The sequence below is a fragment of the Alexandromys fortis genome, unplaced genomic scaffold, assembly GCF_014885135.2.
Source record: "Alexandromys fortis isolate MF-2015 unplaced genomic scaffold, M_Fortis_MF-2015_v1.1 scaffold_139, whole genome shotgun sequence".
Classification (NCBI taxonomy): Eukaryota; Metazoa; Chordata; class Mammalia; order Rodentia; family Cricetidae; genus Alexandromys; species Alexandromys fortis.
In genome coordinates this window covers 2,469,319-2,495,799 of record NW_026068020.1, presented here as the reverse complement: position 1 = coordinate 2,495,799, position 26,481 = coordinate 2,469,319, and the positions used below count along the sequence as shown (strand labels likewise).

At 49.6% G+C, this 26,481-nt stretch overlaps 1 protein-coding gene across 4 annotated transcripts; it reads left to right on the top strand.

Moving 5' to 3' along the window:
- Window positions 1-14,249: 14,249 nt before the first annotated feature.
- On the top strand, window positions 14,250-25,684 carry Ackr3 (atypical chemokine receptor 3). 4 transcript variants are annotated; one of them, XM_050163119.1, is made up of 3 exons: window positions 14,353-14,393; window positions 20,635-20,735; window positions 23,803-25,684. In XM_050163119.1, the coding sequence occupies exon 3, from the start codon at window positions 23,844-23,846 to the stop codon at window positions 24,930-24,932; it is 1,089 nt and encodes a 362-aa protein (XP_050019076.1). In that variant the 5' UTR covers window positions 14,353-14,393; window positions 20,635-20,735; window positions 23,803-23,843; the 3' UTR covers window positions 24,933-25,684. The 4 variants fall into 4 exon arrangements, with proteins under 4 accessions (XP_050019075.1, XP_050019076.1, XP_050019079.1 ...); XM_050163118.1 differs by lacking the exon at window positions 20,635-20,735 and having other exon boundaries at window positions 14,250-14,393; XM_050163122.1 differs by lacking the exons at window positions 14,353-14,393; window positions 20,635-20,735 and adding an exon at window positions 14,642-14,666.
- The last annotated feature ends 797 nt before the right edge of the window (window positions 25,685-26,481 follow it).

The window sequence follows — 26,481 nt, the reverse complement described above, 5'->3', positions numbered from 1 at the left end:
GGTAGGGTCTTTCATTGGCCTGGAGTTTGGTAATTAGGTCAGAAACTTAACCAGGGAGCCCTGAGACTGTCTGTCTCTGCCCCCCAGCTCTGGGATTCCAAGAGCACACCACCATACCCAGCCTTCCAAATGTGGGTTCAGCGGAAGAATTCCGACCCCCAGGCTTTCGAGGCAGGTCCTTTGCGGACTGAGCCGTCATCTCACACTGAGCCAACAACCTTTTTCGGCTCTGGGCAGAATGAGCAGGTGGATCTGAGTCTGCCCAAAATGAACAGACTTGACCTTAATCGTAGGACAGGCTGCGGACTGGTCATGTAGTATTTTGGACCTGGGTTTTTCGTTTGTGAAGTGGGGACATTTACCCTCCGCAGGGCTGTTGCTAGAGCTCCAGAGTAGATTCTTGGTTCGTGTGTATTTTTGTCCTTCTCATCACTGATAACAGCTATGCACCATGCCATGCGCCATCACACACATCTATCCTGATGGGCAGGCGCAGGTCTGCCCCCGCCTCTTACCTAGGCACACAGGGCACACAGGGAGTGTCTGCCTTGCATCTTAGTTTCTGGCACCAAGCCTCCAGCCTGGATGCCAACTCTTGTTACAAAGCTATATCTCTTTTATTTTCTTGAGGAGTTCTTCTCTTCGGATGCCCTGCCTCAGTTTCCCTGCCTCCCTTAGCACTGATGGAAACATATATCTTGCATCCATCTGATGGCAGAGGCGATACTATTGGATGATATGATGTCTCCCCACTTCTGTGTCAGCCTCTTGAAACTCAGGGCTCCTTCCACGTGCCAGCCCTTGACTGATTTCTTGTCGATTGCGTTGGGTGGGTCACTCAGTCTAGGGGTTTGTAACCCACCCTGCAATCAGTTATTCCAGGGTCTCGGAGGGGCGCTACCTGGAAGGGAATGAGCTAAGACAGAAGAAGGAGGCCAAGCAGATTTGTCAAAGCCTCCGTTTATTAGGGACGGGTTACAGTTTATTTTTGCCCCTGAAGGGTAGGGATACTGGACTCTTGCCGCGTGTTCCAGGTCACGTAGGCCAGGTTGGTTACATTCAGACAGACAGGCCAAGAAGTCACGAGTTGCCACACCTAGTTCCCTGGATAGCTGGAATGTGAGGCGGGTTCCGCTAACAGATTAACAGTTAATTGGGTGTGAGGCAGGTTTTCTCAATAGAACATAATTATGGGTGTGTGGTTCTCTGCAGACCCCCCAGGGTGATGGTTTCTGTAATGATTTTTAGGGGGGAAATGGCTCCTGACAATTTCTCACGCCACCAGCCCTGCATCCCAGACCCCTTCTTCCTTGGCCACTTTAAGGCCCCAAGGCCAGTCTGGTTATAGGGAGGAAAACAAACTCTAGGCACTTCTGTAAACACACAGGAAATGCTTTCCTGTGATACCCAAAGGGTAGGACGGGTACCAGGAGGGATCCTGGTTAGCTTGCATGATAAGGGTACTGGGTTCAACCTTTGTCTGTGGAAAGTAGACCCAGGAAGCAGCAGGCTTATGAATTTACTGACCCCAGTGTGCAAGCAGGTAGCAAACTGTCTGTTCACTTGTCCCCCTTTTCTGATCCAGCAGGAGAGCCTCTGTGATGCCAAGTGGAGGACTTGCTGTGGTAAAATGTGTCTTGGGCTGAGGAGAATAATGGCCTCTTATCTCCAGTGTCAGCCAGCTCTGACTCATACTGCAGTCTAGACCTCCCAAGACCTGATTCTGCTGGGCTCTGTGTCCTTTGTTGTCTGATCTTGCAGTTGGCACCTTTGAAGAATGGCCCTAGTGGACTCCACTGGCTAGTAGCTCTACCCTCGCCCAGGGAGGTCAACAGCCACAGTTTAGGGTTGGGGTTGGAGGGGTCCATCTCCCATCAAGCTTCTGGTCCTACTCCTGACTGCTCAGGCCTTGCAGTCTTTCTTCACATCTGCAAATTTGCAGCTGAAACCTGGTCCAGCCCTCTCCTAACACACACGCCCATGCAAACCTGCAGTTCTCTGCCTGGGTCTGCTGACCCAGTTCAGAGTTTTGACACTTGTCTACCACAGACCCTGGCGTTTCTCAGGGCAGAACGAAGAGTGTCTTTTAGAATGTAAATTCGCATTGTGAGCCCCTGAAAGGGGATGTAGAAGTGGGGGAGGACCTCCCTGCCAGGTCAAAGGCCCAGGACTTGCCAGTGTGTCCGTGGGATTGTGTACAAAGGCCACAGGAGGGGAACAGGCACCGGGGACAGAGAAAGGACTGTCATTTATCTGGAGCTCATTAATTGCCTGAGGAAATTTTGAGAAATGTGGCGAAGGTGGAGCAGAGGGACTCATAGAGCCCCTCTAAGATGTGTTTCCTCCCAGCCTCCCTCCCTCTCTCTGATCACAGGGAGTGGGGGGATGGGCAGGGGACGTTTTATGTGGAAAACAGTGAGCACGAGCTTTAGCTGATAGCTAGAAACTCTGAATGAAATGAGCACACACAGGGGAAGTGGTGGTAGTCACATGAGCAGTATATTCGTTTACCTAGGTGTGTTTGCAGGGATGGAGTTAACACACAGCAGGCAGCCACCAAAGGGACACAGCCAGGGATGTCCACCAGAGTTAGGACTCACAGGTCACCGCAAAGTTCAGGAGACCCAGGCTGGCCATATCTAAAGGAAATACTGGCTAGTTTTGGCATGTTTATACTTAACATCGTTTAAAAGGAACTATAATTTTGCTTCTGGCATCAATGACGGAAGGGCTGAGAAAGTAGTGTCAGAAAGAGAGAGAATGGACAGGGTGCCATGGGTCCCAGGCTGAGCTGGTGGTGATTGGAACAAGCAAAATGAGAGAGAGATAGAGACGAACCTAGTGCAACTCAGGAAGGGCACTCCTGCTGTGGGAGGGGTCAGAAACACATCTGCCTGCCAGCCCACAGCATCACTGGTGCACAAAGGTTCCAGCCCGGAGGGGTACACAGCTAAGTGCCTGCGGCAGCAGCTTAGAACAGTCATGCGGGCTTGTGGGGCCGAGGGCTGCTTGGCTGGCATCTGATGCAGGAAAGAAATCGGGAAAATAAAGCCTTCAAGATACAAAGTGCTTTATTAGGTGATGTGTTCATGGATCCACCCCACCTGTTAAGTAAGCATCGGGGGACATTTGTCTTGCATTGTTATTCCGCCATCCTCTCCAAGTGTGGCTTTGTTCAGAACCTGCTTCACACCTGCAACTGTGTCACAGTTATCTAGGGTCCCAGACAGCAGGTCACAAGATACAGCCCCACAGGGAGCCCCACAGCCTTAGCTGTGCCCCACCCCCGTGGAACTTGACCTCTCTCTAGTCTGGAAAACAAGTAATCCCTGACGTTGAGGGTTATTACTCCTTTATACATGTCACATGAATAACTGTAGCAGGAAGCATAGTTCAGCCAGGGCCGATAGATCAGAACAGGTCCTGGGTGGACCCTCTAGGGTGCTGAGTTCTGAGCAGGAAGGGTCAGGGCAGCAGGGACAAAAAGGTGCTTAGACTGAAAAGGGCCAGTCAGTGGGAGACAGACAGTGAGCCTGGTGATGGGATCCCGCAAACAGTGGCTGCCAATTCTGAGGGTTCGGGGTGTATCTCGGCAATGGATTGCTTGCCCAGCATATGTGAGGCCTTGGGTTCTGTTCCTAACATATCCACACCAGCAACTCAAAAGACAGTAACAAGAAAGGAGGCATGAGGAACTAACTAGCAAAAGGACTGGAAAGAAAGAGGGATTCCCAGATGCAGAGCAGACAGGCCCAAGGCTGAGGCACACGCGGAAGACTAATCCAGGAATGAGGTACAGACGGTATCTAGAAGGCAGGGCTCCTAGGATGGCAGGGACCATCTTATAGAGCTGGGGGAGAATCTTAGATGAGACACCTCTCTGCAGGGAAACTGAGGGTACCTGACCTCTGAAACCTGGCACTGGAGAAGTCCCATGTATAGTGGAAGCCCACAGGGCCACTGTGCCCAGCATGGAGGTAAGACTTCTTTCCCACATCCATCCCTGGCACCTTCTCCTGACCTGCATAAGAACACTATCCTCAGCTGGCACAGTGAGAATGCTCCGTGACCCACATCTTGTCCTTAGGACCAACCTGAGACACAAAGGCTTTTGTAGCCAGGTTGCAGTGAGATCTTAGACATCTTGGGAGAGGTTCATAGAATGGCAGCTTTGGAAATGATGTCCTGCATTGCCCAAACCCTCCGGCCCCTCCACTGAAGGCCTGAATCCCAAAGCCTCGCACCTCAATCAAACAGTTACCAAGCTTGTGATGGGGTGTCCTATCTATAGGCTGCTTCCCTCTGGATGGTTGAGAAGTGGCTTGGAACTGAACCAGCTTCCTAAGCCGTATCTGGTCCTGAACACACCAGCTTTGTCCCCCAGCAGCCCTTCTGACCTATCAACATTTTCACTCTGCTTCTTCCCCAGTCTTCCTATACCCTATCAACTGTACACACGTTCCAACTTTGTTGTTATTTAGATGCTTCTGGGGACTGAAGAGCATGGACAGGTCTCACTGACAGAGGCCAGGCATGCTCAGGTGTGATGAAGACCCTCAAAACCCCGCTCCAGGGGTGCCAACATAGGGGGTTAGGTCATATTCTGCCATGTCTCCCAGGGCTTGTGTTGCCTCTTTGACCCCAGCTGTTTATCTGTCTAAGGGAGTGATTGCTTGTGTAACTGTCTATACTAGAAATGGGGCTTTGCAAGCTCTTTCCGTACCTGGCAAGAGCCCCCCCATCAACTGCCTGCAGCCCCGATTCCAGCCTGAGAGGAGAAAGAGACTTGAGAGAAGTAGTGAGTTTTCCAGAATGGACTTGACTGTGACAAAATGCTTGACAGGGACAGTGTGAAGGGCAGCATGATTGATTGGCTGATGCATTGATTGACTGACTGACTGATACTTCCTTGAGGGGAAAAAAGACACTAAAAGCATAGAGACACTGGTGTCATTGGCCAATGAACTTGAACTCAATGAATGAAGATGCTGCATGGTACCTGTTTGAAAAAGATACAGTCAGGAACCAACCATCATGGCCAACCTGGGAACTCATAGTGGATTCCACAGAGGCGTGGAGGCACCAAGAGAGTCTGAAAATTGAAGGTAAATGGTGAGAGACTGTTCTTGCCCCATCCTCACACCTGGAGCTGATCACTTTCATTACTGTGTACGAAGGTTCTTTTCCTCTTGGGTAGCCATGGTAGGGAAGGCTGGAAAACCACTTCAGGTGAGATGCAGTGAAGCTGAGCTAATTCCCGCAAAGAGTCCAGAGCTCGCTCTTTGCAGACGTTAGCTGATTCTCTTCTGGCTTTACTGAGTTTTTGTTGACTAAGGGGTTGCTTGGTTTGGTTTATGGTTCAGGAGCCCCAACACACGCTGGGAGGATGAGACAAAGCAGCTCCAATCATGGTGGACCTGAAGGAGGAACAAGAATGCCTTCACCTCCTCCTCTTTCGCCTTTTACCACATCCCCGCCCCTACGAATGGTGTCACACATGTTCGAGTTTTCACATACCCAGGTGTTCTTTATCATTCTCCTAAGCAGCCCTCCATCCAGTAAGTGCAACATCAACACGAACCATCAGGAACAGAGGTGATGGGATCGTGACACCATTGGGGTCCCTGTCCTGTTCTTCCTGAGGCCAGCTAAGGGAGTACTTTGTATCCACTGGCTTCTACGTAGCATCATGGCTAAGATCCTTGAAGGGACAGATTTCAGGGCAGGATAGGGAAAGCAGAAGATGGGAATGGACCATTTCTTTAGTTGGACAATTAACTATCAAAAGAATGATAGGAATATATTAAAAAGATAGAAGCCAGCTTCTCTTTGCTAAGGGAATACAGAAATGAGCGGCAAAATAAATATCGGGAGTAGTGTATTATAATTCAACAAATAAAGCAGGAAACCACAAGCTGGGCGGTGGGGGCACACACCTTTAATCCCAGCACTTCGGAAGCAGAGGCAGGTGGATCTTTGTGAGTTCGAGGTCTACACAGTAAGTTCCAGGACGACCAGGACTGCGACACAGAGATACCCCATCTCTAAAAACCAAAAGCAAAACGGAAAACAGAAACAACAACCAACAACAACAGCAACAAAAAAAAACTCAGAAAACCACATGTCAATAAACAAATGAATAAATTGAACATTTGAGAAAGATTGAGATATTTAAAGTGTAGTTAGGGAAAAAGAGAAAAGGTGTGGAAACCCCTTAAAAGATCAAAGAAAAGAGTGTCTGAATGAAAACAGGTTGACAATGTTCACACTTGGTGGACTAGCAGGAAAAGTAAGTTTCAGGACAGGCTCCAAAGCTACAGAGAAACCCTGTCTCGAAAAACCAAACCAAACCAAACACCAAGCACCAAACACCCCAGTATGGGAACTGGAGAGATGGCTCAGAGGCTAGGGACACTTGCAGCTTTTCCAGAGGTCCTGAGTTCAGTTCCTGACACCCATGTCAAGCAGTCCTCACCTTCTTCTGGCCTCTGCAGGCACTTCTCACTATATATGTGCAAGCACACACATGTGCACACACTAAACAAAACAACAACCCAAACCCTCCCAAACTCCAGTGGGGCTTGGTAGCTTGAGGTGGCAGGTGCTGTCATTTGCTGCTGCTGGTGGTGACCGAACAATGAGGACGTCCCTGCAGGTGAGAAACAGCACGTAAGGATGGAAAGGCATCGGGTTGCCATGCCAGGACAAATGTCCTTTCTTCTTTACCAGAAACATTTCTGTAGGTTTGTGGTAACTTTGAGATGAAAAGGGAGACCGAAAGGAAAAGGGAAGCGATGTCTCCCTGACTCAGTTTACCTTTCAATTGATTCAGGGGCATGTCAAACATAAATGAAAAGGGAAACATTTAGTTCTACCAGCATGTAGCTCAAATCCCTGAAGGATCACCTAAGGCGTGCGTTCTTGGCTGGCCCCCAGAATTTTAGGTATTTTAAAACTGAATTGCTTTAACTGTTTTGAAGCTAATATCTATCCATTGTAGTTTCAAGGGTTTGAAATCGCAAGGCTTTAGAAGGTTGTCCACATTGGGAAAATGAACCTCAGGTCTGACCCAAGGCATTCAGTATCTCATTAGGCTTTCCGAGCACTGAGACATTCTCAGGGCGGTAGTGTCTGGACTCTTTGAGAACAGGAGACTGTCAATCTTCACATTGTGGAGGGAGCAGGGAAAAGGGTGCTTCATGCCAAAGGTTCAAGAACTTGGCCCCTCTGTCTGCTTAAAGACAGCTGGGCATGCTAAATTCCAAATGTAAGAGGCAATAGTCTAAGAAATAAAAGTGTGTATGCACATCTACGTGTGCGCACAAGTATGTGTGTGCAGGTGTGCAGCTGTACATATGTCCTCTGGTATTACTCTCTTCCTTATTTCCTTGAGAAAGGGTCTTTCACTGAACCTGGAGCTTATCAGTTTTTATGTGTGTGTGTGTGTGTTTATCCACTCTTCCCAGAGTGACTGCTCACTGAGTTTGTGGGATTAACTCTGCTCCACACACACACATGCACACACACACACTGCCATACCACCAAGCACTGTGGTTGAAAGCTCATATGGCCATCAGTTTTCTTAGAGGGTAGAAATGCAAACTCAAGTCCTCATGCCTGCATAGTGAGTGCTCTTAGCTATGAGTCATCTTCTTAGCTCAAATAAAACATCCTCTTAATTGACACCTAAAACTCAAAACAGATCATCATGGGGTACCATGTGGCCTTTGTGAGGCACAAACACACTGTATTGTTCTAAATCAAGGTAAGCTCCTCCTCCTATGTCATTTCTGTATACTGAGACCCTGTGTGTTCTCTTCCTCTAATGTTGTAAATGCATGGGGCATGGTTGTTACCTATAGTTATCCTACTATTCAACAGCACCCACTGATCAGCCTCCCTTCATCTCTTCCTCCCACCCATCTCCCCAGTATCTTGTAACCACCATTCTGCTCTCAACTTTATGTGTGTGTCGGATTTTTCTTTGGGCTACCAGTTCCCAAATAATGACACGGAGACTTCTCATTAACCATGAAAGTTCGGCCTATAGCTTAGGCTTTTTCCTAACTAGCTCTTAAAACTTAAATTAACCCATTTATATTATTCTCCTATGTAGTGTTACCTTTTTTCCCATTGTTTACCTTGTGTTTCCTATCCATGGCTGGCTGGTGACTCTACCCTTCCTCTTTCCAGAGTCCTCTCTATCCCCAGAAGTCCTGCCTAACCTCTTCTTGCCCTGCTATTGGCTATTCAGTTCTTTAAAGACACACCTTCACAGTGTAAACAAATATTCATGTGTGTGGGCGTGAGCACATACATACGTAGTGTACTATATAAATATTACATGTAATAAAATAAATTGTTTAACATTGCAGTGAGCTGTGTTTTGTTCATCTTGCTGCAGACCATTTCATGCTTTTATGGCTGAGTAGTAGTACTTGTGCTGCCTAGTTTTATGTCAACTGAACACATGCTGGAGTCATTCCGGAAGAGAGAATTCAATTGATAAAATGCTCCCACCAGATTGGCCTGTAGGCCATGATGCATTTTCTTTTCTTTTTCTTTTTTTTAAAGATTTATTTATGTATACAGTGTTCTGCCTACATGTACACCCGCACAATAGAAAATGGCACCAGATTTCATTAAAGATGGCTGTGAGCCACCATGTGGTTGCAGGGAATTGAACTCAGGACCTCTGGAAGAGCAGCCAGTGTTCTTAACCTCTGAGCCATCTCTCCAGCCCCAGTGGTGCATTTTCTTGACTGATGATTGATAGGGAAGGTCTTGGCCCACTGGTGTGTTGCTTCCTCTAGGCAGGTGGCCATAGGGTATATAAGAAAACAGCTTGTGCAAGCCGTGAGGCTCAAACTCATAAGCAGTACTCCTGCATCAGCTCTTGCCCCAGGTTTTGGCCTCAGCTGAGTGCCTGCTCTGACCTCCCTAGGAGAGGCGGAACTGTAGGCTGAAATAAACTCTTTCCTTGCCATGTTGCTTTGGGTCATGTGGTTCATCACAGCGATAGAAGCCATATGAAAAGACAGTGTTCCATCTTGCGTCTGCCACTCCTCCATCAGTTGATGGACACTCGGGCCATGCCTGTGTTTCAGTATTGGGGGACAGTGTTGCAATAAACATGGGGTACATACCTACTTTATCTCCCTTGGATACACTTTATCTCCCTTGGATACATACCTGGTAGTGAAGCTTCTGGAAGTTTTTTTTTTTTTTTTAAATCAGGGTCCCTCCACATTACTTCCAACAGTGGCTATACCAGTTTTTAGCCCCCTAACAGCAGGCAAGCTTTCCTGTTTCTTTGTCTACCTGCCAGATCCTGTTATCCCCTTGTGAAGATTCTGGTCACCTCAGTGGAGTGAGGTGGCATCTCAGTTTGCTCTGGGCTTGCATGCTTATGATAACTAGTAATACTGGACATTTTTTTTCACATGCCTAATGGTCAATTGCATGCCTCCTTTGGATACGTGTGTGCTTCGGTCCACTGCTCATTTTTACTGAGTTATTTGCCATGCTCCCAGGCTGCGTTTTGGGTTTTTTCTATACTCTGGGTATTGACTCCCTGACAGGTGTGTGAGCTGCAAGCATTTCCCTGCACTGCACGTTGTTCTGAGGTAGGGTCCTCACTCTGCTGACTGCTTCCTTCTCTGTGTGAATGTTTTGGAGTTGTGTGAAATCCTGCTCACCTATTTTTGCTTCTGTTTCCTGTGCTTTAAGAACTGTGCCCCCAAATCCCTTGTCTATTTTAACACACCGAGCTGCTTCCTCTACAGTCCCTGCTTTGAGTTTCACAGTGTCAAGTCCGGCAGTGATTTTTGTTACTACTAAAAGATACAGACTGATAACCATTTTGTTCATATTGCCTAAGACGAATACAGCTATTCTTAACTTTACTAATGTCTTAGCTAGGATTTCTATTGCTGTGAAGAGACACTGTGACCACAGCAACCCATAAAGGAAAACATTTAATTGGGGGCTGGCTTACAGTTCAGAGGTTTAGACCTTTGTTATCATGGTGAGGAGCATGGCAGCACACAGGAAGACACGGTGCTGGAGGGGTAGCTGAGAGTCCTAGATCCAGATCAGCAGGCAGTAGGAAGAGACAATGACACTGGGCCTGGTTTGAGCTTCTGAGACCTCAAAGCCCATGCCCCCAGAACATACACACTTCCTCCAACAGAAACCACACCTTCTCCAACAAGGTCACACTTCCTAACAGTGCCGCTCCCTAGGGGCCTGTGGGGGCCATTTGGAAACCACCACGGCTAACTACCTCGTGCTGTTGCTGCCAGCTATCTCCTGTGTGCACTTGGCTGCTGTTCTCCCGCTGCGACTCGGGACCTTGCCATGCTAGACCAGCGCTTTCCCGCTGAGCTTCAGGCCCAGCTCTCTCTTGAATGTACTTGTGAGGGCCGATTGGGCTCTCAGTCACAAAGCCAGGCCAATCGTATAGCTTCATGATAAGTCAGGGAGCTATGAAGCATGAGCATCCGACATTCTTCCATTTAAAGACGGTTTCATCAACACGTAGATCCTTTGCCCTTCCATGAAGCTCAGTGATTAGCACACCAGTTTTAAAAGAAGCACCCAGAATTTTTTGTTTTTGTTTTGTTTTTTGAATCAATAGATGGATCTGGGGACCATTGAGCCACACCCCCGGCCCTGACACGCGTCTCACATGTGGTTTTTAACCGTCTTTCAAAGGCTTGCTTTTCTGTGGTATGGGTCAGGAGTCAGACAAAGGCAATTTTGTATGGCCCTCTGGACATGCACAGCTACCTGCTCTCTGGGTCTTCATCTCCTCATGACTTAAGTGAGGAGGATTGCAAGGTAGAATGTGGGTGGGACCCTCAGAGGGATTAGAGGCAGCGCGCTCACACCTAGCGATGGCCAAGGGTCACTTTTAAACACCACTCAAGTATTTTTGTGACTAGCATTAGCTAATGAACCATATTCCTTAAAGACTTCCATGTCCCAAGAGTTTGGGCTGTTACAGAGATGGGAGGAGGAGGAGCGGCCTGTCTGAGCCCCTTTTGGGTACCCTTGACATGCACCTGCTCCTTGAATCCCCACTGGCATCCAGCAAGAACACAAGGTCCATTTACTACAGATGACAGACAACCTGGCCCTCAAAGAGACTCCCCTGCGGAGAGCTGACAGGAGAGTCAGTTCCAAGATGGGGCTGTTTGGACCATCTGGAGGTTAGGGTACTGACTTCACTTCTAAGGAAGGGATCAGATACTGCAGGAATCCAGAAGGACATCCTGTCCAGCAGGAAGCACTCTCTTCCCACCTGGCCACTCAGTGATGACGCCCCTTCCTGGGTTGCAATGCAAGGACACTGCAATGCTTTGGTCCCAGGCCAGCTGCTTGCAGAACTCCGGACCTACTCACAGTAACTCAGTATTTCCATTCTACTCGGCAGGCTGAGAGGAGGGTCTAGCCTGTCACAGCCTTAGTCTGCAGCCTGAGAGGTGGGTCTAGCCTGTCACAGCCTTAGTCTGCGGCCTGAGAGGAGGGTCTAGCCTGTCACAGCCTTAGTCTGCAGCCTGAGAGGAGGGTCTAGCCTGTCAGTCACAGCCTTAGTCTGCGGCCTGAGAGGAGAGTCTAGCCTGTCAGTCACAGCCTTAGTCTGTGGCCTGAGAGGAGGGTCTAGCCTGTCACTGCCCTGGCCCTTCAAGGGGTGGCAGTTTGCATGGGGAGGCTAGGCAGGAGGTAACAGCCTGCTAACATGACAATGGAGCTCCAGAGGGCACAGCTGTTGTATCAGCTTCTGAGTGAGCTGAGTGGGAGACACCTGATACTTCTCACTCAGTCCCTGGGGACTGTAGCATCTAGGAGCAGAGCTCTGGGAAGCAGGGACAGTGTCCTGTACCTGCTTTGTCCTATTGTGAGTCACCAAACAGGTTCCTGATCAAAGCAGGGAGGCATTAAATAGGACCTTAGGTCGTATCTCAACCAAATAGGCATACCTTACCAAGACAGTCTTCTCTAGAGCTGGGGAACAGCAATGGTTTCAAGGACATGGCCTATACCTTTGGGCACTGAACTTATTTTCAATGCATTTTTTTCTTACCTTTGTAAGACACACACACACACACACACACACACACACACTGAGATGTGAGCACACGGAGGTTGGAAGACAACTTTTGCAAATTAGTTCTCTCTTTCTGCTATTTGGGTACTGGGAATTGGACTCAGATCATCAGGCCTGGCCCATAGCGCCTCTACCCTCTGCATTATCTTGCCCACCCTCACCCATGCTGCTGAGACATGATGAGGTTGCAGGAAGTCAGAGGCAGGATACTCTGGCGAGGGGCAGAACCATCTGGAGCGCTCAGGGGCTGGGTATATACTTAATGCTTCTTAAAATTTTACTTTGTGTCTTCCTCCTTGGCAAGTGCATGATTTGATCAACGTGGCTCTGCCATAGTCTGTGCACTTCCAGAAGGGAGAGTCCAATCCTCTGCGGTCCGCCATGGTCCATGCATCGTGGTGGAAGTCGACCGGTCCTCTATTGTGGACATCCTGGGCTGGCCGCACGAGGGCAGGTCTCTGCTTTGCTCCAAGCCCGCGTTGGACTGTGGACAAAGGCAGCTAGGAGCTTTCCCTGCTAGGAGTTGGCCCGGGGCCTCTGCAAGCAGCGGCGCGCAGGCGCTTCAGCATCCCACTCTGAAGCTAGGGCGGTCTGCTACTCAGCAAATCGAGCCGGGTCTTTAGTGAATGAACGCTAGAAAGCCTGTGGCAGGATGGCAGGATGGGCAGGATGGGCAGGCCGGCCTCCTAGGCCCCAGATTCCTTTCTGACCCTGAGGCCCAGACATTCCTGCCAGGAGCTGTTGGACACGCCTTGTGAGTGCGGACCCTCCCTCCCTGTTGACTCAAGCCACCCACCCCCTGGGACCACAGACGGGTCTTTGTGACCACAGAACCGCCCTCTCTCTAGTCAGACCCAGATCCACCCTAGAGACCACAGGACACACCTCCGGGCCATAGACCCCGCCCCCAGCCCTTAGGCCCACTCCCCTGCAGCGAAGCCACAGTCACCCCAGGAAGCCGCACGACCCCCCACCCAGATCTCACACTACTCCTTGCAGATGCAGTGCCCAGAAAGCAGGTGTGCTCCTCAGGAGCCCACTGAGCAGGATCTGCCCCGCCTGGAGTAAAGTACAAGGCTGTTTAAACAAGCCATCCCTTTTGTTAAGGTTTTTCCCCTGACCGAAGCTCTTTAGCCAGCGCGAGACTCTGACCCCCCAGAGTCCTCGGGTTTCTGCGTTCAGTGGCTCTCGGGAACCTCAGAAAGTAGACTCAGCAAGTTCTAGCGCCTGATACAGCTGACGCCTCCCCTCTGGTCTCTGCAACCGCTCTTTAGAAGTCCAGGAGAAGCGAAGAGCAGGGTGGCAGCCAGCACTTGGAAGGTGGGGGACTCTGGGGAAGGCGTCACAGGGACTCGACTTGAAAAGTAAAAGTCTGGGTCATTTCATGCTTGATTTTACTAACTGGGGCATTGCATGGGGCGCATTTTTACAGAGAATCTAACAATGAGCACCTAGATAAGAATGTAGATTTTGATAATGGTGATGGCGCTGGCGGCAGAGAGGTTTGCGAACCTCACCGTGGTGATAAAACCTCACCTAGGACAAAACCTTATCAGTGACTGGCGTTGTTCTGCTCTGTAGAACAGGGTCTTGAGAGGGTCTCAAGGACTTTGTGTAAGAGTTGCAGCAGAATCCAGCCGGAAGGCACTCTCCCCTCACTTCTGGGTGCTGTAGTACAGGGCTGATTAATTGTTCCCTTTCCAAAGTGTGACTTCGGTTTCGGAGGCATCGACAGAGAAAAGGGCAAGCTTGACAAATCAACACCGAAGTTCAGAAGTTCAGAGTAATCTGTCTTGGGAACAAAGTCTTCCCTGAAGCTACGGGCATTCAAAGGGAACTCCCCCTCCTCCCGCCATGCTCATGAGATTATTAAAGATATACCTGAACCAGATCAATATTTGATTATTTTGCAAAGCACTAGGATCTCTTTTGGTTTTCCTTCTGTTGACATTTCCCCCCATGGGGTCTAGACTTTGCAAAGGAAGGGAGGTTGAAGGCTCCCAAGAGTGTGTTTGTGCAGAAAACAACAACCCAGAGAGGGTTGCAGGAGGGCGTGTGCCCATGTACAAGCGTGCACGCCTGCATGGTGGTGGGAGGGAGGTAGGGAGGGAGGGAGAGCGAAGAGGGTTGCAAAACTGCCACCTAGAGGTGCCTTCCTGCAGTGTCTATAAAAGGCAAGTCCGGAGCCTGAGAGATCTCAGTTGCTACAAACTGCTCAGCACTGAAGGAGCCTGCAGCGCTCACAGCCAGGAAGGCAAACCACAGCCCAGGCAGCCTTGAGGTAAGAAAGCGGTTTTTCTGTGTCAGCTTTGCTGAGCAACGACAGCAAGGGGCAGGGCTCCTGTTCTTACGGGAACTGGGCTTTTTCACAGAACTCTTGGCTCCCTGCGCTGGTGGCTTTTGAGCGGGCAGGTCTGGTTTTGAAAACTCAGGGTGATTGCCTTCTGCGCTCCTGCTTTGCAAACTACTCCAGATTTGGGGGATCCGAGTTCAGTCACTGGTGGAGGGAAATCTCCGTGTGTACTTGTTTGCTACTGGACTCTGATTTGTTGCTGTGAGTACTTAAGTTGCAGGAGGCAGAGGAACTTTGGAGAGAATGGGGAATGCCCCATTCAGCTTGCCCAAAGCTGGCTTGGGGGTGAGCTTGGTACCACTGTTTACCTGTTCTGCTTCGAATTATCAGATTGGAAGTACTTAGAACTGGCTGTAAAAACAAACATACTTTCAGAAGGGCAGATGCTGTGTTCAGAGGTGTTCTCCAGTAGACCAGGCAACTGGGCTAAGTGTGTCTGAATCTAGGATGGGTTTAAATTCGGTGCTTTAGGGGAAACTCTCGCCTCGAGAATTCTGAAAGTTGTAAACGTGATTGTTAAATACAGCTCATCTTGTCTCTTTATTGCATCCCTGCTCATCCATTCTGAGAAAGTATTGTTCAACTTCAGTTGGGAAGGGGGGGAACAGGCACAAAAAGTGTAGTATTTTATAACTTCAATCTTCTCTCCAAGTAAACTGTGAGTATTGGGGAGTTTTGACAGGGTGCGGTAAAGGTTCACGGGGTGCCTGGGAGTGAGGTCGGCAGAGAGTGAGGTCAGGGGCGGGTGGTCAGCCAAGACTCCTGGCTGCTTGCTGCTCAGAGAATGAGGCGCTGTGAAAGGCAGACTGGCTGTCTCTTCCTCCTTCTGTCTCTTTCTCTGTGTTTCTCTCCATTCATTTGCTCACAACAAGATCAATTAATTTCTCCGGAGTGGGAACGAGCATCTTTTTAAGGTGTCTGGGGGCGGCGGCATCTCTGAGACCTCAGTCTGCACTGTGCCAGTGCGGAAACTTTCTGTTTTTCTTTGAAGAAGCAGATGCTGGCTTTGTGTGCATTTAGTTCAGGAGAATGTGGAGCTCAAATGGGTAGGATCAGAAAGGAGAGCGGGGGTGCGCGTGCGGGGAGAAGGGGGCGGGATGTCTGGTTTTTGTGCTTGGCTTGTAACAGATTTTAAAATGGAGAAAGCCCCGGTCTTTCTCCTGTCTGAAAAAGAGCTTGCCCCAGATGGAGCGACAACTGGGTAGGAGCAGAGCGCAAGCTCCAGCTTGGAAACATTTTGCTCCAATTTTCCCCCGTCTGAGCAGTAAACACCGAGCTTTACCCTGTGGTTGAGCTCAGCCACTGCCTCCAGGAGGCAGCCGGGGCAGGAGGAAAGCTGTCTGTAAATAGAGGTGTAAAAGCTGGGGAAGTTGACTGCCTGCCTGCTGCCTGTTGCGCTCTGCTCTGTCTCCAGTTTGCTTTTAAAGGAGTATGCACGGGGCAGTCACATAGACATATATTTTTAGGTTCCAGAAAGTTCCACGGGAGCATGCTTGTGCTTAACCGAGTCAGAACTTTGGAGGTTAGCTTATTTAGAATTAATAGCGAGTCCTTAGGGAGCTAAGAAGGTATTATGATTTCTAATCAGGCCCAGAGCTGGGCCAAGGATAGGCTTTCTAGATGGAAAAGGAAAAAAAAAAGCACGAAACACCCTGGTTAATCAGAACAGTGGCTTTTTGTGTGAGGATTTGAGGCAAAGAGGTCTTATTTTCAAATCCACATAGGGAAGTTAGTTGGAGTTTCTCAGAGCTGAGGCGAAAGGGACATTACTTTATAAACTTTAGGAGTCTCTGAGGGAGGACAAAAGGACCTCAGAGATTTCAGAACTTTTATTTTTTCTCCCAGGTTTTGTAGCAAACAGAATGGAATTTGAGCCCGAAGGCATTTGTATTTTTAAACTAAGCAGTCCAAGGATTCTTAAGGACTGGCACGGTGTTAAAATGCTTCTTGTTGCTTGTTAGGTGGGTGCATGCCTGTAATCCCAACACTCTAGAGGTCTAGAGGCTGAGGCAGTAGGATTGCAGTGAGTTTGAGGCCAGCTTGGATTATATAGCATACATACCGTGCCTCATAATAAGTAAATAAACAAAAGTCTTGCCATTGAAATCTCTGTGTTTAGATAAAATGGATAATCATGTGTAGTGATGAGCGTTTTCAAAGTCCCCAGACACTGGGACACCCATCTTCGATGACAATGAAAGCAAACAGCCTAAATAAACAGAGGGGACCAGGTGGCAGGCCAAGGACATTTTCTGCAGGGGATAGTTGATGCCTTTCTGGCTAAGAATTTACTCACTTAAAAATGCTTAAGGAGGAGACAGCTAGCCTACCCTCCCCCAGGCTCCACTTTTATTTTTATTTTTAATAAGCACGTCCCAGGAGTTGTGAAATATTGTGGGCACAGTTTTGCAGAGAACAAGTAGGTGGGACGTGGACAGTGTTTGATTCTGTAGCCCACAGCTGGGAGAGATGGAGGCTGTCTGGGGTAGCCTTGAATTGCTACTGGTCGAGCCCTGGGCAGCACAGGAAGCTGAGTTTGAAGGTTGTGCCCACTGGATCTTCTAGTTTTCTTGTTGGTTCTGACATTCTGGAGGGTGATATATAGGAAGAACCCAAGCTCTCATAGAGTCGTCTTGGGAACTCTGGACCTCCCATTGTCTTGCCCAGGTCCTAAGCTGGTGGGAATGCAGTCTCTGGTGATATCCTGCCAGCTGGCAGCCTTTGTGTGGTACAGGGATGGCAAGATCTCTTCACTACATGCAGACTCTGCTCCCTTGGGCTCCTGAGCACAATGGCTCTGATCCGGTTTCTGGATGGGCCATTCCTTTAAGTCTGGTGAGTGCTCACAGTGAAGGAGGCCCTCTCTTGTGTTGGTGGAAAGTTCAACCAAGATCCCCTGGGATAGGTGGCCTGTATCGGAATCAGGGTGTGGATTTTTCTCTCTGTATTTATTATTTTTTGAGTTCTCAAATAATTCAAAGCAGTTCCTTACTTATATGAATTAAGGTCACTCAGGGCCACAGCAAATGTGTGGTCAAGATAGGATTTGTTTCCCATTGGCTCAGTGCTGGGGGATGGGAGTCCCTTTCTGCACTCAAGACTAGTATTTGGCCATGGAGAGCTGCCTGGGTGGATGTCACCGGGTTGGGCATGAGTTTTAAGTAGACTTACTAGAGGATTTGGTTCATCGGCAACCCTGCAGCCATCACCTCCTTGGTGGGTAGTTGCTTCACAGTTCTGCAGAGGTGGCCAGACTGGCCCTAGTCAGCAGCACCCTCTGTGTAGACTCTCCAGCCAAAGGGAAACCCTGTGCCTGCAGCACAGGACCCAAGTGGGAGCCACTGAGCTGGAGTGTGGACAAGGTGCAGCCCGTGCCCGCTTCCGTTTCCATCCCTCTGTCTTGTCACCTGCCCTGACCTGTTTCCAAAAGCGTAGATAGTGAAGACAGCTGGGCAAATGTCACCTCCTGGTTTGAGCCCACGCTCTCTCCGGGAAGTTCCATGTGGGACACAGGTCATATGTTGTGGGAAATCTGTGAAGGAAGTGGAGGCAGTGGTCTGCCAGGCCCAGATGACCTCTTAAACAAGCAGCTTCTGGGACTACATTAGCTTGTCTGACTTCTGTGGGGCAGCAAGCGTTTGTCGGGGGGATCCTGGGCCAGGCCTTCTCAACTGTGTGGCACCTCTGTCTTTAAACCTTCGTTGTCCCAAAGCCATCGCGCTTCTCTAAACCTGTGCTGGCATAGACTGGCTAAAGCCAGATGTCCTTGTCCATAGGTCAAGGTCATCTCTGGTCTCTGCTCTCCTCCATGAAGACAGTGACTCACCTCTCAGCAAGGCCTCTGTGTTGTCCCTCATCTGTCTCCCTTCTCCTGAAGGTTCCCCACCTTCCTACTGAACCCATGCCTGGGAGGGTGGCAAGCCTTTGTGCCATCCTGATGGCCTTGTTTAGATGGTGGGTCCTGGTGGGGTATGGGGGTTGGGTGGGAGTGGTCCTGGTTTGACATCTTCACCGGCTCCAGAGTGGTGCCTCTGAGAAGATCAGCTGAATGAGCTGGAATGAGCTGGAAAAGGAGTGCAGCTCAGTGTTGCCCAGGCTGCTGACCTCCCTGGAGCATGGCCTTGTCAGGTCCCTGTGCTCCATTGGTGGGACAAAGGTGAATGTGACCTGATGGGGAGGAGATGGGCAGCAACGTGGACAGTTTTGCGGCGCATAGCGGGACAGAACCAGGCTGAGAAGGATCTTCTGCTCTCCGATGGGATGTGGCGAACATGTTGAGGCAATTTGGGGAGCCTTAGCCAGACACCTGAACACACTTGGCACTCTCTCGAAGGATCTTTCTGGGGATAAGGACATATGGATCGCAGCCCAAACCACCACCCCATGGAGACTCTAAATTTGGATGCTTCTAATTCTGGTGCTGTCCCGGCATGCTAGGGAGCTTAGGCGAGCCATTTGAAAACAGCTGGATACCGCAGGCTGCTCGCAGCAGCTGGGTGTGATCCAGGACATTTTATGAAGAGCAGTGAACCTTAGAGGCGAGAGGCATATCTCTGAGAATAACTTCTACTTCACAGAGAGGACTCCCGGGCCACTGGGACTGGGAGGCATGGCTGAACTTGATAGGCTGTGAACCTATGGGAGAGCTGGACAGATGTGGGTGATGTCTGTGTGTAGATAATGGGCAAAGTCCCTGGCAGACAAGACTGGATGAACTAAGAGAGTCAGTCTTGGGAAGAGGGAGCCCAGACAGGTAAATCTCTGGTCCCAGAAAAGTGGAGCAGGGACCTTTGATGGTCAGGGGCTCATTCCTCCCTCTGTTAAAATTTGCATAATTTTGATGTAAACTTGCCAATCATTTAGGCAGGTTTTTTTTGTTTTGTTTTTGTTTTTTTTTTCTGGAGTAAAAATGCCAAGGCTGCCTCTGCATTTGCCTTCTCTTTACTTTCCCCGCCCATCATCTTCTCCTCATTGTAGATCTTTGTCCGTGTGTCTTTATAGGCATGCATTTGCATATAAACCGCTCTTGATTTTGCCTTTTCTCTGACATCAGTGGGATTGTTGCAAGCTGCTGCGCATCTGCTTCTTCTTGCCTTTCCCTCAACAGCGTGCGCGAGCCATTTACTGCCCTTGTTCTTAAAAGTAGCCTGCCTCCCCTCCTCCCTCTCCCCCTCCCCCTTTACAGCTGTGTTGTATTCCAAACAGTGGATGCACCACGACGCTTTATTGCACTAGTCTGCTAGTGTTGAACATTTATGCTGTCGGCAGTTTTGGCTGGTAAGCAAATTTGGCTTTAGTAGATACCTAAGGTGTATATTTGTGGACACGCGGGTATCTCAAGAAGATGTTTATGAACTTGTAAAATCATAGAATAAAATCGCCATTTCAAGGCTCTGCTCCTCCCTACCCAGATGTGGTACACTGGAACTGGGAAAGCATCAGAATTGGGTCTCATCCTGGCCTTCCCAGGGGTGGACTTTGAGGGAACAAAACGTGAGACCGTGTGCAGGGGTACCTGACAAATTGCTCTTAGTTTCTGACCTAAAGACTGCAGGGAAGGAAACAGGGTTGATTGCCGCGGCAGGTGACTGGGCAGGATGGGGAAACCGAGCAGTCATGATGACCAGGAGACATTAATTCTGGACACAAACCCCTGCCCATCCAGAGCTGTGTGGAATGTAGCGTTCTTTATGAACTGCCCGGGAATCCCCTGTGTCCGCTCCAGGGAGTCCAGGTCCCCATGCAGGGCTCTCTGGGAGGTCGTTTTCCTCCCACTAGCCTTCACTTTCAGATTGCTCGGAGAGCTTGTCCAGGACAATTGGAGTCCAAGGACTGTGGGCGGATGCCATTTTGTTTACCGTGTCCTGATTCTGCTTCTGTCAAAAACGCTGAAGGTCATTTGCTGAGGATTAAGCCAGAAATGGAGGAGGGCTCTTTGCTTCAGTGATGGGCAGGTATTACTAGTGTTAGGAGGGCACACTCCTGATGTCCTGCTAAGGGGCTGTGGCTGCAGACCACACCCACGTGACATGCAGTTTTTGTTGTTCCCAAGCAGATGGATTGTCTAGTTATTATTTTCTTTCTAGAATCAGTCTTATTTGTTGCAAGATGTCCAGATGATGAAGGCCAGGCTGTGGGTGACCCTTTGGTATCTTTGTTTTTGTTTTAGTCACCTGTTGGAAGCAGAGTGGGTCCGGTTGCTGCCTTTTGTCTGGTTTCCAGGAGCCTTCTCTGGCAAGGAGGAGACATCCAGTCAGGGGCCAGGGGAAGGTAGGGGTGGTCAGGATGAGACTCTCTAGCTTCGACTGGCTGGGATGTGTGCTGCCCACAATAGGTGACTGTTAGTCACAGTGCCTGGAGGGGTCACCTGCTTCAGCTCTGTCCTTCAGAATGGTACCCTAACAGCTTTGCCCCTACGTGAGACTCTTCCACTGTGCCAAGGAGCCTCAGAAGTAGGGACACACTGGGAGGTGTGGTTGGGACTCTGTGCCTGCCCAAGAAATACTGCTGCGTCTCTGGAGCCCAATGATCATGAAACCAAGGATCTTTTCCCAAAGGTAAAAGCCAGAAGCCAAAGGGCTGGGTGGAGGCCCTCCAGTCTATGCTACTGTCCTCTGCTATTCTAAAAGCCCAGCAAAGCCAAGATTAGCAAAGGCACCTGAGAGCCAGACAGTTAATTCTGCAGGGACAGTGGAGGAATACAGAAGGCAGACACCGTCTCCTGTCCCTTGTGTTCCATGGGGCCTTTGTGGACCATTGCCAGCACTACACATGCCTGGGCACTGGAGGCAAGGGAGGTTGGAAGCAGGGGCTGCCTCCTGATGTGGAGAGGGAAGTGGGACAGGTTCAGATCCAAGGTCAAGTCATCTAGGCTTGAAGCCAGTTCTTTGGGATTTTCAGCCTCCGTGACTGTGATTACTCAAACCACAGGCTGGATCAGTAGGTCAAGGAAGAGCCCACACCACTGTCAGCCGAGCATTCCCTTGGTGCCCATGGCCTTCTTTCCTTTTGCTTGTGGGCCTGGGAATATTTTTTTCCAATCCCTGATGCTCTCTAGAGACTCTGGGTCAGAGGAGACTGAGAGGGCTCTTGTCTAGACTGTGTCTCTTGTAGTCCAGACTGGCCTCCAACTTCTTATATAGTGGAGGCTAACCTTGAACTCTGGATCTTCTTGTTTCCATCTCCTGAGTGCTGGGGTTATAGCTGTGCACCCCCATTGTCTTATTTTAATAAAACCGAGTGAAAAGAAAATAGATCTTGGCTCTGGAGTCGTGAAGGATGCAATTCTTGGTCGTTCCTTCCAAGTAAGAAATTCAGAGGACAGAGCCAGCAGGGTGTGTGTGTGTGTGTGTGTGTGTGTGTGTGTGTGTGTAAAACAGTTCTAAATCACCTGGGACTCACCCTCTATCATAGGCCAGTCTAACAGGTCACAGAGAACCCGTCCTTTGGAACATGCTCTCCGCAGCCCCGACTGCTCTTCTGAAGCTCTCAGAGCTGTGTCGTAGGTCAGAACCAGCATCTCCTAAACTGCATGGGCTCTGGGTCCACCTGCCAGGATATCTCTGAGGACCATCGTCCACTCCATCCATGGGAGATGCTCTGAATAGGAAGGATGAAGCTCCCCATGCAGAAGGCAAGACCTTCCATCAGCAGCTGAGGATATGGAATCTAGTTAGGTGGCCAGGAAGGAAGCCCCCTCTGAGCCTTCAGGCCGTCTCCCTTAACTGGGGTTCAGGGGCAAATAATCTGCTGTGGGCTGGGGGTGTGGTGTGATCCTAGGTGGTATCAGAAGTCGTTTCTTTTCAAGATTCCTTTCCCCGTGTCCTGAAGGAGAAAGCCCTTTGACTTGCTTTTGCCTGCAAGCTCTGGACTTTGCCTCTGCTGGGGACTTAGTATTCCTAAGAGTGCACTGCCAGCATTCAAGCTAGTGAGGACCGGCTGTAGTGAGGGATAACTTCCTTCTGGAGAGTCCTGTGTCCTGGCAGGTGCTGGGGTGAGGTTTTGTGGAGCACAGGTGGGTTCTCAGATTCTGTGTTGTGCCCTTCTGCCCTGGGACAGCAGACACAGGTGGTTAAATCTTAGTTTAGATATGATTGAGAAGCCATAATTCTAACCCAGGTATGTCCAATCGTGGATCTGGTGGTTTTTCATACCTTGAAGTCAGCCACCTGGGCACCAGCCCACAAATTGCTGTCCCATGGGAATTCTCATGTGTCTCTTAAAGGCCACCGCAAGTGAACCTGAAAGACAAGCTTGCTTGTGTCAGTTATCACCAGTGACTGGATGCCTCTTCTTTCTGGTCCTGCAGTGTAGCTTAGCTGTGATGACATGGTCGATTGTCCCAGAACCATGAACAGATGGTCAATAGAAAACAGCTCCCGGCAGTTCCTACAGTGTCTGTGGAGAAATCACCACAGGCATAGTGCTACCCTGGGGTCATATTCTCACAAGGTGTGACATGGTGACAGCTAAGAGTTTTACCCTCCAGTCAGACAGGTCAGTGAGCTCATCAGCCCTCCAGATACACAGCAGGTGGCTGGTGGCTTATGTGTTTTGGGTCTTGGCACATAGTGCTCCTGAGTCTATAGAGCAAGGAAGAAATGGAAAACCAGGCAAATACTGAGCGCTTGAAGCAGCTGGCTGCTTGCCCTTGGCTGAAAACTCCCAGCAAACCCAGAATCTGGAAGTCTGGGATACAATAAGATGGCAGGGCATTCCATACATGCTGGCTATGTTTCCTGTGGCCTTCATGACTGTTAGTTGAGGGCAGGGGAGGACTCAGGGAGGGTCCAGGTTAGCAGATGGTTATTGCAAAAAGGCTAAAAAGAGAGTCTTATTTTAAATGCAATTTGCAAGAGAATTTAAAGTGCTTTCATTAAGACACCAAAGCAACACACTTGTAATTTTCATGCCAGGAGCAAATCAACCCTGCCAGTCTCGGGGATGTCAGTAAAATGGTTCTTGTGGGCTCCTGCTGAGCACAGGCAGGCCGTCAGCATTGCTGTGGCCAGGGCTCCACTGTCTGACATTTCTTTGGCCCCTCTATCATGTTGATTTCACACCCAGGACACAGCCAAGCTGATGCCTCCATAACACAGCCGTGGAAATGCACAGAAAACAAGCCCGGCCTCTCTCTCTGGCCTCATGTAGCTGTAGCTGGCGTGTGTTTGATTTTGCTTCTTTCAGACCGCGAAGGTTATTTTCTTTCCCCCTTTCTTTCTGAAGACATCCTAAAGCAAAAGCCAAGCAGATGAGCATGCTTAGGACCCCAGACGAATGTTTTGACCGAGCCCCGAGGTTTTCCTTGTGAAATGATCTTGTCTCTCTGTCTGTCCAGTTTCCTTTGCTGTAGGTCCTTCGGTGGCTCTCTTCCAGACCATGGATGTGCATCTGTTTGACTACGCGGAGCCTGGGAACTACTCCGACATCAACTGGCCCTGCAACAGCAGTGACTGCATTGTGGTGGACACGGTGCAGTGCCCCACCATGCCCAACAAGAGCGTGCTGCTGTACACCCTGTCCTTCATCTACATTTTCATCTTCGTGATTGGCATGATTGCCAACTCCGTGGTGGTCTGGGTGAACATCCAGGCCAAGACCACAGGCTATGACACACACTGCTACATCTTGAACCTGGCCATTGCAGACCTGTGGGTCGTCATCACCATCCCCGTCTGGGTGGTTAGTCTCGTGCAACATAACCAGTGGCCCATGGGTGAGCTTACGTGCAAGGTCACACACCTCATCTTCTCCATCAACCTTTTCGGGAGCATCTTCTTCCTCGCCTGCATGAGCGTGGACCGCTATCTCTCCATCACCTACTTCACTAGCACCTCTATCTATAAGAAGAAGATGGCACGCCGTTTTGTCTGTGTCTTGGTGTGGCTCTTGGCCTTCTTTGTGTCCCTGCCTGATACCTACTACCTGAAGACGGTCACATCTGCTTCGAACAATGAGACCTACTGCCGGTCCTTCTACCCCGAGCACAGCATCAAGGAGTGGCTTATAGGCATGGAGCTGGTCTCCGTCATCTTGGGTTTTGCTGTTCCCTTCACCATCATTGCTATTTTCTACTTCCTGCTCGCCAGAGCCATGTCAGCATCAGGTGACCAAGAGAAGCACAGCAGTCGGAAGATCATCTTCTCCTACGTGGTGGTCTTCCTGGTGTGTTGGTTGCCGTACCACGCTGTGGTTCTCCTGGACATCTTCTCCATCTTACACTACATCCCGTTCACCTGCCAGCTGGAGAACTTGCTCTTCACGGCGCTGCATGTCACGCAGTGCCTGTCCCTGGTGCACTGCTGCGTCAACCCGGTGCTCTACAGCTTCATCAACCGCAACTACAGGTACGAGTTGATGAAGGCCTTCATCTTCAAGTACTCAGCCAAGACGGGCCTCACCAAGCTCATCGACGCCTCCCGAGTGTCAGAGACTGAGTACTCGGCCCTGGAGCAGAACACCAAGTGATCGCTCTGTAGAGGTCTGGGGATGTCTGCGTGTGGCAAGTGGGAAGCTGGGCCCTGTGGTTTCTAGAAGAAAGCTATGTAGCTTTGGGTCCGGTTGCTTGGGTTTCATGAAGAGAAGAAGGTGCGTGACGACGCTTCCTGTCTCTCCTTCTCCAGGCAAGATGGCTGTCACCGGGACGCTCACCCTGACAGCTTGCAGCAGGTGGGGCTGTGCTGTGCAGCCAGAGCTGTGTATTAAAGCCAGCAGCAGCAGGATAGGCTCATGGACATCTGTACAATAGAACCTTCTGTGTCTCCTCAAGTTTTTACTTGGCGGCTTTTGTATTTAAGTTTTAAGACTCTATTTTCTCACTATGGATGTACCTTATAAATGTATTTGAAAGTTAAATATATTTTAAATATTGTATGGGAGGTGTTGTATTCAGACCACGTAGGCCTCAGATTAGCTGGACTTGAGTTTTGACTAAGGATGACATTAATTGTTAGCTGATTTGAAATTATATATATATATATGAATATATATGTATAAATTTATGCCAGCCTTGGCTGAAATGTTTTATTTACAATAGTTTTCTATCTGTGTGGTGTTTTGTGCCTGCACAGGATATGGAACAAAAACTGCCCCGCAGTGCAGTTTGTGACATGAACCGTATTGTAGAGTTATGTTTCTGGCTGCAAACCCGTGAACAAAGGGAACAGAGTGTTCTCTTTATTTGTAAGTTATTTTTTTAATAAAGATTTTTTGTTTCCTAAGACTGCATCTGGGTCTCTGTTTTGAAAGTGTGCTTGGGCTTTGGATGGCATGCCTGCTGCTAACGACTGGATGTGTGTGGAGACTGGATGTGTGTGGAGACTGGATGTATGTGGAGAGTGGGTGTGTGTGACCGCACACACAAGAACGATATTCAGTGAGAGAGAACGCCTTACAGTCCAACTGTGCGGCTCGGGGGCTGGATTGGTGTGAGGGCAGCATCTGGGCAGAGGGAGCACTATTGCTTCATTCCTGAAGGGCCTTTGTCAGGCAGTGATGAGTTTGGGGAGGATGAGGAAGGCAAGGGTGGGTGTGATTCCATGGCTGTTGGGTAGAACTTGCTGTAAAAGATAGGCTGCCCACTGTCCACTCCCCAGGAACTCTGGTCCTCATCTTAATGTCTGCCGTCGTCCACAGTCACATGTCCATTAAGACCACCCTGCTGAGGGCATAGGGTGTGGTGCTGTTTTTCCGTTCTTCCTACGGGATACAGCAGTGAGTTACGTGTGCTCTATGACTTGCCAATCACAAGCGTCTTTAAGTCCAGCACTCTGGAGGCAGAGGCAGGTGGATCTCTGTGAGGTCAAGGCCAGGGCCAACATGATCTATGTAGTGAGCTTCAGGTCTGTGTTGAAAATCTCTGCCTCAAAAAGGGGCTTTGGAAACCCCGCCCCCACCCTAAGAAATACAGGCTGGGTGAGTTCCTAGCCTGTGCATTAATTTACACTACAATGCATTTGCAAATGTTCTTTTGAAATGGGGGCTCCTGCCCTCACTGATTCTCCAGGAAGCTAAGGGA